The following is a 14,103-nucleotide window of genomic DNA, read 5'->3' as shown; positions in this document are numbered from 1 at the left end:
AAATTTTGACAAAATTTTCTATAAAAATACAATTTTTACAAAAGTTTCTCTAGAAATAAATTTTTGAGAAAATTTGCTTAGAAATAAAATTTTGACAAAATTTTCTATAGAAATAAAATTTTGACAAAATTTTCTATAGAAATAAAATTTTGACAAAATTTTCTATAGAAATAAAATTGTGACACAATTTTCTATAGAAATAAAATTTTGACAAAATTTTCTGTAGAAATAAAATTTTGACAAAATTTTCTATAAAAATAAAATTTTGACAAAATTTTGTGTAAAAACGAAATTTTGGTAAGGTTTTCTTTAGAAATAAAATTTGGACAAAATTTTCTATAAAAATAAAATTTTTAAAAATTTTCTACAGAAATCAAATTGTGACAAAATTTTCTATCGAAATAAAATTTTGACAAAATTTTCTATAGAAAAAAAAATTTGAGAAGATTTTCTAAAGAAATAAAATTTTGGCAAAATTAGTTTTTATGCGTATGGACTCTACATACGCTTATATATACTTCACAAATTATTTATACCTTTATTTTCCTATAGAAATAAAATTTTTACAAAATTTTCCATAGAAATAAAATTTTGACAAAAATTTCTATAGAAATAAAATTTTGACAAAATTTTCTATAGAAATACAATTTTGACAAAATTTTCTATAGAAAGGAAAACAAATACGGTGTTCATTGTCACAAAATTTTCTATAAAAATAAAATTTTCTATAAAAATAAAATTTTGACAACATTTTCTATAGAAATAAAATTTTGACAAAATTTTCTATAGAAATAAAATTTTGACAAAATTTTCTATAGAAATAAAATTTTGACAAAATTTTCTATAAAAATAAAATTTTGACAACATTTTCTATAGAAATAAAATTTTTAAAAAAATTTTCTATAGAAATAAAATTTTGACAAAATTGTCTATAGAAATAAAATTTTGACAAAATTTCCTATAGAAATAAAATTTTGTCAAAATTTTCTATAGAAAAACAATTTTGGGAAGATTTTCTAAAGAAATAAAATTTTGGCAAAATTTGTTTTTATGCGAATGGACTCTACATACGCTTATATATTGTTGTATAAAGGATAGACTCTAAATTAAAATATTTTAATATAATTTTTGCATAAATGGAAAAATACCACAATTTTTCCACGGTTGTCTATTATCTAATTACTAGTAATCTTACCATCAAATAGAAAAACGAAATATACAATTGATATTGTCATTGATGCTTTTGTATTGCTATACATTCCAAAAATTATTGTTATAACTACCAATATTCGTAGCAGTTAAATTTACCCAATTATAAGAGCATTTTGTTGAACATATGTATGTGTATGTTAACAAAAAAATGCAAAAATAATAAAACCATAACTAAATGTAATATGCAACTGATAATATGCCTCTATGCAATATAGCCACTAAATATTTTTCGCCGTTTTGTGAATTTATTTCAAATGAGTTTTATTCGGACAAGGATTTAATTAACAGCAACTTTATTTTGCCTGTGGTTATTTTAGCAGAAATTTCACCAGTTTCACTATTCTGTTACTAACAAATGAAAATTTAAGTAAAGCAAAATGTACCCCCAAAGGTCCAGATTTTTTTTTTATATTTTCAACTAAATATTCAAAAGGTGCATATGGCAATAACTGGTCATTATTTCTACAAGGTGTTTTAGTGTTTTTGTAAAGTCTCATTTGACAATCAAATGGCTTTAAGACAACCGTTTATTACTCATTCAAAAAATAAGGAAATTTTAAATTTAACGAAATTTTAAAATTTTGTTTCTTTAATTTTATTAAAGAATGTTATATGGTTAGATATTTTTCAGTGTATCGATAAAAGTATCTTCAATATTATTAAAGTCGAAAGTCTTAGCTTAACTATAGACCCAATTTTAAGAGAATTCCAATAATTTTTTAATGAGATATGGTAGTTTTAAAATTAAAACCACTAATTAATAACACTCATACGTCCCCTGGTACAAAAATTAATATTTTATTAGAAACTCACGAATACAAGCATATAAACTCAAAGTATGTAATTTATAATATTTTCCACGATGAATATGGGATCTACTTCCTATAGAAGAGTTCAAAGAGCATGTCACATTACGGCGAAACCACATTAAACAAAAAATGTCCCCAGCATTGCTGAGAGGGGATAAATTTCCGCTGACAAAACTGTTTAGTATTCGGTTGAAACTGGAATTGAGCTCACGACCGTTTTTATGCAAGGCAGACATGCTAACCATAGCACCACGGTGGCTTATATTGTAAACTCCTTAGTTTACAATATACGGGTTTAAATGAAAAATCTTCGCTAATTTTTAGATGTTTGTATAAATCTAAGCATAATCGTAGCTCTGACCATAAATTGTCGGCTTTAATAATTTGATTTTCCCATTTTTAAAAGTTTCTTTGTTTCACCTAAAATCTGTTTAAGGCGATTAAATCAAATTTGAGTAGAAACCCGTCCACCAAAGGTACTTCAAAAAAATTTTATATCTTCATTTTCCTATAGAAATAAAATTTTGTACAAATTTTTCTATTGATTTAAAATTTTCTATAGAAATAACATTTTGACAAAATTTTCTATAGAAATAAAATTTCGACAAAATTTTCTATAGAAATAAAATTTTGGCAAAATTTTCTACAGAAATAGAATTTTGAAAAATTTTCTATAGAAATAATATTTTGGCAAATTTGTCTATATATATAAAATTTAGACAAAATTTTCAATAGAAATAAAATTTTTTACAATACTTTGTATCTAAATAAAATTTTGACACAATTTTTTATGCAAACAAAATTTTTCCAAATTTTTACACCATGGATTGCGTAGAAGCTACTAAATACTGTCATCCACAATCTAATTTCTTGTGTTGCGGTAACACTTGCCGATGGCAAGGTATATTGAAACTTCTCTACCCCGTCTTCTAAATTGTAAATTAGTCCATACGTGGAATATAGTAGACAAAAAGAGGTATATACAGGTAACCGATACGGGGTATATATTAAACTAAAAAAGGCCCATTAAATACGTAAACAATTCAGTTTGACAAAATTTTCTATAGAATTAAAATTTTGGTAAAAATTTCTGCAGAAATAAAATTTTGACAAAATTTTCTATAGAAATAAAATTTTGACAAAATTTTCTATAGAAATAAAATTTTGACAAAATTTTCTATAGAAATAAAATTTTGACAAAATTTTCTATAGAAATACAATTTTGACAAAATTTTTTATAGAAATAAAAATTTGACAAAATTTTCTATAGAAATAATATTTTGACAAAATTTTCTATAGAAATAAAATTTTGACAAAATTTTCTATAGAAATAAAAGTTTGGTAGATTATTTTTGGCTCGAGTGGCAACTATGATTATGAACCGGAATGGACCAATTTGTGTATGATTGGGGATCGGCTATATATAACTATAGACCGATATGGACAAATTTGGGCATGGTTGTTAGGGGCCATATACTAACTCCACATTCCAAATTTCAACCGGATCGGATGAATTTTGCTCCTCCAAGATGCTACGGAGGTCAAATCTAAGAATCGATTTCTATGACGGCTATATATATTTATGAGCCGATATGGTCCAATTTTTGCATAGCTCTTAGAGACCATATACAAACGCCACGAACCAAATTTCAACAGGATCGGATGAATTTTGCTCCTCCAAGATGCTCCGGAGGTCAAATCTGGCGATCGGTTTATATGGGGGCTATATATAATTATAAACCAATTTTTGCAAGGTTGTTAGAGACCATATACTAACATCACGTACCAAATTTCAACCGGATCGAATGAATTTTGCTCCTCCCAGAGGCTCCGCAAGCCAAATCGACGGGTCGGTTTATATGGGGGCTTGTTTCCTTCGGAAGTAAGCGTGATTTCAACAGATGGACGGACGGACATGCTAAGATCGATTCAGAATTTACCACGACCCAGAATATATACACTTTATGGGGCCTTAGAGCAATATTTTTATGTATTTCAAACGGAATGAAAAAGTTAATATACCCCCATCCTATGGTGGAAAATATAACAAAAATTTCTATAGATATAAAATTTTAACAAAAATTTCTATATAAATAAAATTTTGACAAGATTTTCTATAGAAATAAAATTTAGACAAAATTTCTGTAGAAATAAAATTTTGACGAAATTTTCTTTAAAAATAAAATTTTGGCAAAATTGTCCAGAGAAAAAATATTTTGAAATAATTTTCTATAGCAATAAAATTTTTTGCAAAATTGTCTATAGAAATAAAATTTTGGCAAAATTGTCTATAAAAAATAAAATTTTGGCAAAATTGTTTATAGAAATAAAATGTTTACAAGATTTTCTATAGAAATAAAATGTTGACAAACTTTTCTTTAAAAATAAAATTTTGACGAAATTTTCTATAGAAATAAAATTTTTGACAAAATTTTCTATAGAAATAAAATGTTGACTAAATTTTCTATAGAAATAGAATTTTGATAAAAATGTTCTATATTTTATATAGAATTTTGATACAAATTTTCTATAGAAATAAAATTTTGACAAAATTTTCTATAGAAATACATTTTTGGAAAAATATTCCATAAAACTACAATTTTGGCAAAATTTTCTAGGGATCTAAAATGTTGGTAAATTTTCTAGAGAAATAAAATTTGGTTCCAAATTTTCCAGACATGCTAAGATCGATTCAGAATTTACCACGACACAGAATATATATACTTTATGGGGTCTTAGAGCAATATTTCTAAGTGTTTCCAACGGAATGAAAAAGCTAATATACCCCCATCCTATGGTGGAGAATATAACAAAAATTTCTATAGAAATAAAATGTTGACAAAATTTTCTATAGAGATAAAATTTTGAAAAACTTTTCTATAGAAATAATTTTTCGACTTTTTTTGAACCAAAAAAAAGTTTTGACAAAATGTTCTATAAAAATAAAATTTTGGCAATATTTTCTACAGAAAAAGAATTTTGAAAAAAATTTTTATAAAAATAATATTTTGGCAAAATTGTCTATAGAAATAAAATTTTGACAAAATTTTCTATGGAAATAAAATTTTGACAAAATTTTCTATAGAAATAAAAGTTTAGTAAAATTCTCTGTAGAAAAAAAGAATTTTTCAGAAAATTTTCAATAAAAATAAACTTATTTTGGCAAAATTGTCTATAGAAATAAAATTTTGACAAAATTTTCGATGGAAATAAAATTTTGACAAAATTTTCTAAAGAAATAAAGTTTTTGCAAAAATGTTCTACACTTTCTATATAATTTTGATAAACAATTTCTATACAACAATTTTTTTGACAAGATTTTCTGTAGAAAAAAAAATTTGACAAGATTTTCTATAGAAATAAGATTTTAACAATAATTTCTATAGAAATAAAATTTTGACAAAATTTTCTATAGAGATAAAAATTTTACAAAATTTTCTATAGAAATAAAATTTTGACAGAATTTTCCATAAAAATAAAATTTTGGCAAAATTGTCTACAGAAATAAAATTTTTAAAAAATTTTCTATAGAAATAATATTTTGGCAAAATTGTCTATAGAAATAAAATTTTGACAAAATTGTCTATAGAAATAAAATTTTGACAAAATTTTCTAAAGAAATGACATTTTGACAAAATTTTCTATAGAAATAAAATGTTGACAAAATTTTCTATATAAATAAAAGTTTGGTAAAATTCTCGGTAGAAAAAAAAGAAATTTTCAGACAATTTTCAATTAAAATAAACTTTTGACAAAATTTTCTATAAAAATAAAATATTAACAAAATTTTCTATAGAAATAAAATTTTGACAAAATTTTCTACAAAAATAAAATTTTGACAAAATTGTCTACAGAAATAACATTTTGAAAAAATTTTCTATAGAAATAATATTTTGGCAAAATTGATAAAATCTTCTATAGAAAGAAAATTTTGACAAAATTTTTTATAGAAATAAAATTTTGACAAAATTTTCTATAGACACAAAATTTTGAAAAAATTTTCTATAGAAATAGAATTTGATAAAAATATTCTATATTTTCGACAAAATTTTCTATAGAAATAAAATTTTGACAAAATTTTCTATAGAAATCTCAACTATTGGTTAAATTTTCCATAGAAATAAAATTTTGGCTAAATTTTCTAGGGATCAAAAATTTTGGTAGAATCCCCTAGAGAATTAAAATTTGATCAAAAATTTCCAGAAAATCCAATTTTAATAAAAATTTCGTAGATTTGTTTAATGTGGTAGATATTTATTTGAATTTTCTTCAAATTTTGGTAGATTATTTTTTGCACGAGTGGCAACCGTGACCCCATTGCGTATGACTATTATTAATTTTCGACCCCCACTTCGTATGATTGTTATTAATTAGGAGGTTCTTCATTTCAATCATCTATATCTTTTGAGTGAATGAAAATTTTATATCAATCGAAAGCCCTAACCCTCGTCTTTTGTCATAGTAAACAATTTTTAAATCATTTTCTCAAACAATTTCTTGTCAAATCCACAATTTTATTTGGAAAACACTTTGCACATATATCTTTCGAAATACGTTCACCTTTCTTTTAAAAATACATTAACAAATATTTTGTGGTGCTTTAAATAAAATTTTATATTTTTCTTAAATAAAATTTTTGAAACATAAAACAAACATTTGAATAATAATTTCGCTCTGTAAAACTTGATTATTTATAACTTAGTTTTGGTTTTGCTTACTTTTATTATTTCTTATATCTAGAATAATTTTGATGGGGATGAAATGTTTTTTTTTGGTGGAATATTTTCAAAAGATCTTAGAATGAATTCTCATCTACTTCATTAACTACACAGAACGTTCTGATGAATTTGAATTAAACATTTAAACTTTTCAATTTCTTATAAAACTATTTAGGTTTTAGTTATTGATTTTATCGGTTAATAGAAACTATGGCATTTGCTTAGCTATTTTTGTTTTGTTTCAAAGCGAAATGGTGCATATACTAATAGATTTTGGATTTTTTCTACTTTTCTATTTTTTCCATGGAGCATTTCTAAGTTTGCTATGAAATTGCTGTAAAAATTTACTTCTGCTTTTGCAGTGTTGCTTAAGGAATTTTCGGATTTGCAGTAATTTTCATTTGCTGGTTTCTCCATTTTTATCGTCCTTGGTCTCTTCAATGGCTGGATCTTTGGAGCCAAAATATGTCTGAGTTTGTATGATTTCAATATCTCTCACAGCATCGTCGAGTGGCGGAGGTGCCGGTACTATTATGGAGAGTATTCCATCTTTCGATAGGGTTGCCTTAGCCTGTGTAGCATCATAGTTACGGGGTAATTTGTAGGTCCTGCTGAATGCCTTGGTGATGCACAAAGCCGGACTCTTGGCAGCCCTCTCATCCTTATGCTGACCCTCCAAAATGAGCAAGTCATTATTTTTCACCCTCAACTTCAACTCATCGGCCTTAAAGTGATGCACATCTATGACCACTTTATAGGTGCCCTTGCCGCAGGTGTCCTCCTCCTCACCAGTCTCAACATATACACGATCCGTTAGACAGGAATGATGACACCATTCCGGTAGAGTGTAACTACAATCGTAGTGATGACAATCCCAGGGGAAATTTATTAGAGGTGACCTAAACCGTGTTGTAGTTGCCGCAACTACCGATGAACATTTATTGCGATAGAAGAACGGATCCCAAGGCCTATGCCAATGATGATCATGATACCAATCCCAATCCCAATGCATTTTGTTGTCACTCCTCGATGGTCTAATACTCCTCTCCTTCACGTCTTGACAAAGGTTCACTTAAACTTCTACTAATGTTCGTTTGTTCGTTCGTTTTGCCAACGTAAACGTTCGACAAACGAATCTTTTTTGGTACAGCAACCAAAAAAATTGTTGTCTCCGCACGCGGCTCCGGTTTAGATCGTACTAATTTGTTGTTTTGCTCTAGAGCTACGTAGGTAAACTTTTTCATCATATTTTTGTTTGGGAGGGGGCCAATAGATTTTCTTTCCTTTTTTGGGGGCTAGAAATTGCCGCAAAGCTAAGGCTGCCATAGCGAAGGTGTAGGAAATTGATGTGGTGCAAATGCAAATGAAAACAATGGCAGCCTTGACAACCAAAGTTTGCACGAATATATATCAAAGACAAAGGCGACGACTCTAATCCTCCATTGAATAGTTTGGGGTCGTCTCCTTTGGATTCAGTTGGTATCGCTTTCGTTTTTTCAGTTACTCTGCTAACATAAATTTCTTCAAGTAGTGAAATATAGGTGGAAAAAAGTTGATAGTAGCAAATATGGGTTGCCAAATGCTAAGAAATTTGTAGGTGGGACAAAATAAATAGGCACATCAGAAATTTGATCCCTAGACCTACTGATATACCAAGAAGTTCTTCCTCAATCGGTGTGGCAGTAACAATCCGTCTGTCTGTCTATCCATCTTTTTGAGAATATTACTTTCATTAAGGGATACCATTGCGTATGACATTTATTAATTAGGGGCCCTGACTGCGTATGGTTATTATTAATTAGGAGATACTTCATTTAAATCGTTTATATTTTATGACTGGATCAATAGATTTCGATCAATTTTACACCAATCGAAAACCCTCACCCTAAGCTCTTGCCGTATTAAAATTCAAATTCATTTTCTCAATCAAGTTATTGTCAAATTCAATTTTATTTAAAAAATACTTCGCCCACATTTCGAAATTAAAAAAAAAAACTAAAATGTAAGTGGTCCTATTGCGTATGACTATTAATAATTAAAGGCCCTCCCTGCGTATGATTATTATTAATTAGGAGATACTTCATTTAAATCGTTTATATTTTATGACTGGATTATAGATTTAGATAAATTTTACACCAATCGAAAGCCCTCGCCTAAAGCTCTTGCCATATTAAGAAATGTTTTCCTTTTTCTCGGTCAATTTCTTGTAAAATTTACAACTTCATTTGGAAAATGCCACTTTGCGCCATTAAAAATAATTAGAGGAAACAAAGTGAGCCCCACTGCGTATGACTATTATTAATTGTGGACCCAATGCGTATAATTACTATTAATAAGGGAACACTTCACTTAAATCGTCTAAATCGCCTAACTGGTCCAACTGATTCAGATAAATATTACACTAAAACAAAACTTTTAAACTTTTCTCATATTGCAAATTTACATATATTTTCTCTTTGAGGTGTTCAGACGAAGGTAGGCTAAATCGTCGCTGAGACAACACCAATTTTTTGCCTCTGGTCAAATTTATTTCTATAGAAAATTGTGTCAATTTTATTTCTATATAAAATTTTGTCAAAATTTTATTTCTATAGATTTTTTAAAATTTTGTTTCCATAGAAAATTTTGTTAAAATTTTATTTCTATAGAATTTTTTGTCCAAATTTTAGTTCTATAGAAAATTTTGTCCAAATTTTAGTTCTCTAGAAAATTTTACCATAATTTGGGATTTCTAGAAATTTTTGTCAAAATTTTAGTTCTATAGAAAATTTTGCCACGATTTTATTTCTATAGAAAATTGTGTCGAAATTTCATTTCTATAGAAAATTTTGTCAAAAATTGTATTTCTATAGATTTTTTTTAAATTTTTTTTAAATTTATTTTTATAGATTTTTTTTTTTTAAATTTAATTTTTATAGAAAATTTTGTCAAAATTTTATTTCTATAGAAAAAAATGTGAAAATTTTATTTCTATAAAACCTTTAACAAAATTTTATTTTATAGAAAATTTTGTCAAAATTTTATATTTATAGAAAAATTTGTGGAAATTTTATTTTTATAGAAAATTTTGCCAAATTTTATTTTTATAGAAAATTTTGTCAAAATTTTATTTTTATGGAAAACTTTCTCAACATTTTATTTCTATAGAAAATTTTGTAAAAATTGTATTTCTAGAGAAAATTTTGTACAAATTGGATTTCTACAGAAAATAATATCAAAATATTATTTCTATAGAAAATTTTGTTAAAATTTTATTTCTATAGAATATTTTGTCCAAATTTTATTTCTATAGAAAATTTTGTTAAAATTTTATTTCTATAGAATATTTTGTCCAAATTTTATTTCTATAGAAAATTTTGTTAAAATTTAATTTCTATAGAATATTTTGTCCAAATTTTAGTTCTATAGAAAATTTTGTCCAAATTTTAGTTCTCTAGAAAATTTTACCATAATTTGGGATTTCTAGAAATTTTTGTCAAAATTTTAGTTCTATAGAAAATTTTGCCACGATTTTATTTCTATAGAAAATTGTGTCGAAATTTCATTTCTATAGAAAATTTTGTCAAAAATTTTATTTCTATAGATTTTTTTTTAAATTTTTTTTTAAATTTATTTTTATAGAATTTTTTTTTTTAAATTTAATTTTTATAGAAAATTTTGTCAAAATTGTATTTCTATAGAAAAAAATGTGAAAATTTTATTTCTATAAAACCTTTAACAAAATTTTATTTTGTAGAAAATTTTGTCAAAATTTTATATTTATAGAAAAATTTGTGGAAATTTTATTTTTATAGAAAATTTTGCCAAATTTTATTTTTATAGAAAATTTTGTCAAAATTTTATTTTTATGGAAAACTTTCTCAACATTTTATTTCTATAGAAAATTTTGTAAAAATTGTATTTCTAGAGAAAATTTTGTACAAATTGCATTTCTACAGAAAATAATATCAAAATATTATTTCTATAGAAAATTTTGTTAAAATTTTATTTCTATAGAATATTTTGTCCAAATTTTAGTTCTATAGAAAATTTTGTCCAAATTGTAGTTTTCTAGAAAATTTTACCATAATTTGGGATCTCTAGAATTTTTTTTTCAAAATTTTAGTTCTATAGAAAATTTTGACACGATTTTATTTCTATAGAAAATTGTGTCGAAATTTCATTTCTATAGAAAATTTTGTCAAAAATTTTATTTCTATAGATTTTTTTAAATTTATTTTTATAAAAATTTTATTTAAAAATTTAATTTTTATAGAAAATTTTCTCAAAATTTTATTTCTATAGAAAAAATTGTGAAAATTTTATTTCTATAGAAAACTTTAACAAAATTTTATTTTTATAGAAAATTTTGTCAAAATTTTATATTTATAGAAAAATTTGTGGAAATTTTATTTTTATAGAAAATTTTATCAACATTTTATTTTTACAGAAAATTTTGTCAAAATTTTATTTTTAGAGAAAATTTTGTCAAAATTTTATTTTTAGAGAAAATTTTGTCAAAATTTTATTTTTGCAGACAATTTTGTCAATATTTTATATTTATAGAAAATTTTGTCAAAATTTTATTTTTACAGAAAATGTTGTCAAAACTTCTATAGAAAATTTTGTTAAATTTTCCGAACTGGGCCTGCTCGGGCGCCATTTTGTAACGTAGTTTTCTTCGTGGGCTGAGGTAGGCCAGTGGCCGTCCAGGATTACCTTTTAAGGATCCTCAAACCTTAAATAATAACACACTACTTTTATTCCTTTGTGGGTTGTTATCAACAATTCTTATTTATATACAATACAATTGTGGGTAAAGGTAATGAGGGGGCTGAAGGGGCGGCGACGACTGGTGAGGCTTCGGACCTCGCTGATTTGTGACGATGTTGAAACGGTGCGAAGCTAGCTGGTGACGACGATGAATGGGCGGTGTTGATGAAGATGAATCGGTGTCGGTGGGTTGGCTGGTGACGATGGTGGATCGGTGTCGGTGATACGACGAGGTGATGTTAATTGGTGATGACGGCGAATGGTGCGTTGTCGCCTGGTTTCGATGAATGAGCACTGTCAGAGATGAAGCAGTGCAGTGGTAGTGGTGTCGGGAGAACGGTGTGGCGTTGACTGGTGACGATGGGAAGACGGTATGGAGTTGTGGTGTCGGCCGGCGATGCTCGTGTACGGATGTAGCGATGATGTCGGGCCGATGGCGTTCGTGCGCGGGTATGACGATGGTATCGGGCCGGTGGTGTTCGTATATGATGATGACGTTGGTGTCGGGCCGATGGTGTTCGTGTGCGGAGATGACGATTGTGTCGGACCGACGGTGCTCGTATACGAGGATGACGATGGTGTCGAGCCGATAGTGTTCGTGTCGGTTTCTGTAACGAGAAGAGGGACTGGGAAAAGGATTCGGCAATACTAGCACCTGAATGATGCGAACGAATCGCGTAAGCAGCCGAATTTTATTTTTTTTTATTATTTCTATAAAAAAATTTTGTCAAAATTTTATTTCGATTGAAAATTAAGTCAAAATTTTATTTTAGAAAAAAATTTATTGTAGAAAATTTTACTTTTATAGCAAATTTTGTCAAAATTTTATTTTATAAAAAATTTTTCTAAAATTTTTATTTCTATAGAAAATTTTGTAAACATTTTATTTCTATAGAAAATTTTGTAAAAATTTAATTTCTACAGAAAATGATATCAAAATATTATTTCTATAGAAAATTTTGTCAAAATTTTTATAGAAAGTTTTGTTTAAATTTTATTTCTATAAAAAATTTTGTAAAATGTTATTTCTATAGAAAATTTTGTCAAAATCTTATTTCTATAGAAAATTTTGTCAAAATCTCATTTCTATAGAAAATGTTGTCAAAATTTTATTTTTATATAAAATTTTGCAAAATTTTATGTATAATTTTGTCAACATTTTGCAAAATTTTATGTATAATTTTGTAAACATTTTAGTTTTATAGAAAATTTTCGTGTCGGTTTCTGTAACGAGAAGAGGGACTGGGAAAAGGATTCGGTAATACTAGCACTTGAATGATGCGAACGAATCGCGTAATTGGACGAACCGTGTAAGTAGCCGAACTGCGTAAGCGAACGAATCGCGTAAGCGGACGAATCGAGTAAGCAACCGAATTTTATTTTTTTTTATTATGTCTATAAAAAATTTTGTCAAAATTTTATTTCGATTGAAAATTAAGTCAGAATTTTATTTTAGAAAAAATTTTATTGTAGAAAATTTTACTTTTATAGAAAATTTTGTCAAAATTTTATTTTTATAGAAAATTTTCTGAAATTTTTATTTCCATAGAAAATTTTGTAAAAATTTTATTTCTACAGAAAATGATATCAAAATATTATTTCTATAGAAAATTTTGTCAAAAATTTTATAGAAAGTTTTGTTTAAATTTTATTTCTATAGAAAATTTTGTAAAATGTTATTTCTATAGAAAATTTTGTCAAAATCTTATTTCTATAGAAAATTTTGTCAAAATCTTATTTCTATAGAAAATTTTGTCAAAATCTTATTTCTATAGAAAATTTTGTCAAAATTTTATTTTTATATAAAATTTTGCAAAATTTTATGTATAATTTTGTCAACATTTTGCAAATTTTTATGTATAATTTTGTAAACATTTTAGTTTTATAGAAAATTTTGTCAAAATTTTAGTTTTATAAAAATTTTGTCAAAATTTTATTTTTATAGACATTTTTGTCTAAATTTTATTTTTATAGAAAATTTTGTCAAAATTTCATTTCTATAGAAAATTTTCTCAAAATTTTATTTTTTATAGAAATTTTTAACAAAATTTTATTCCTTTAGAAATTTTTGTTAAAATTTTATTTATATATTTAGGACGGACACCACAAGGCCGGCTATGAATTTGACCACTGTTTGAATTTTATACATCTTATGGGTTTTAGTACTAGATTCTTAATGAGTTAAAAATAAAATTCGAGGACGCCCTATCCTTGGAGGAGTGTCTAAAATACTTTAAACTAAAACTGGTACCTGGATGCGTATGATTACTATTAATTAGGCTTAAATTCATTTAAATTGACCATAACTTTTAATCTATTCAACTGATTTTAATAATTTTTGTAGCATTTTATAAAAGACTTAATAAATTATATATAATAATCCAAAAATGTTTTAGTTTTTGTCCCTTTTTTCAATATTACTCTACAAACTTGGCAATCTTTTTTCGAGTCTCTGTCTTTAGCGGAAGGCACACATTAAACTGCTTTACCCATTCAATGTTTGATCAATAATTTTTCAAATACCAACAAGTACCAGTGAAAGCATAACCTTTTAACTACTAGATGTTGAATTGTTGATACTAGTTAGCCAGCTCAAATTCTCTACAAAGGAG

At 26.0% G+C, this 14,103-nt stretch overlaps 2 protein-coding genes across 2 annotated transcripts in view; one reads left to right on the top strand and one right to left on the bottom strand.

Moving 5' to 3' along the window:
- LOC142223481 (uncharacterized) overlaps positions 1–14,103 on the top strand; it is a 525,017-nt gene that overhangs the window by 266,265 nt on the left and 244,649 nt on the right. The gene's annotated exons all lie outside the window — the stretch shown is intronic.
- On the bottom strand, positions 6,506–7,923 carry LOC142223483 (heat shock protein 22). Its single transcript, XM_075293369.1, has one exon. The coding sequence runs from the start codon at positions 7,749–7,751 to the stop codon at positions 7,137–7,139; it is 615 nt and encodes a 204-aa protein (XP_075149484.1). The 5' UTR covers positions 7,752–7,923; the 3' UTR covers positions 6,506–7,136.

The sequence above is a fragment of the Haematobia irritans genome, chromosome 2, assembly GCF_050003625.1.
Source record: "Haematobia irritans isolate KBUSLIRL chromosome 2, ASM5000362v1, whole genome shotgun sequence".
Lineage (NCBI taxonomy): Eukaryota > Metazoa > Arthropoda > Insecta > Diptera > Muscidae > Haematobia > Haematobia irritans.
The sequence above is the reverse complement of the archived record's forward strand: the minus strand, read 5'-3'. Positions and strand labels throughout refer to the sequence as shown.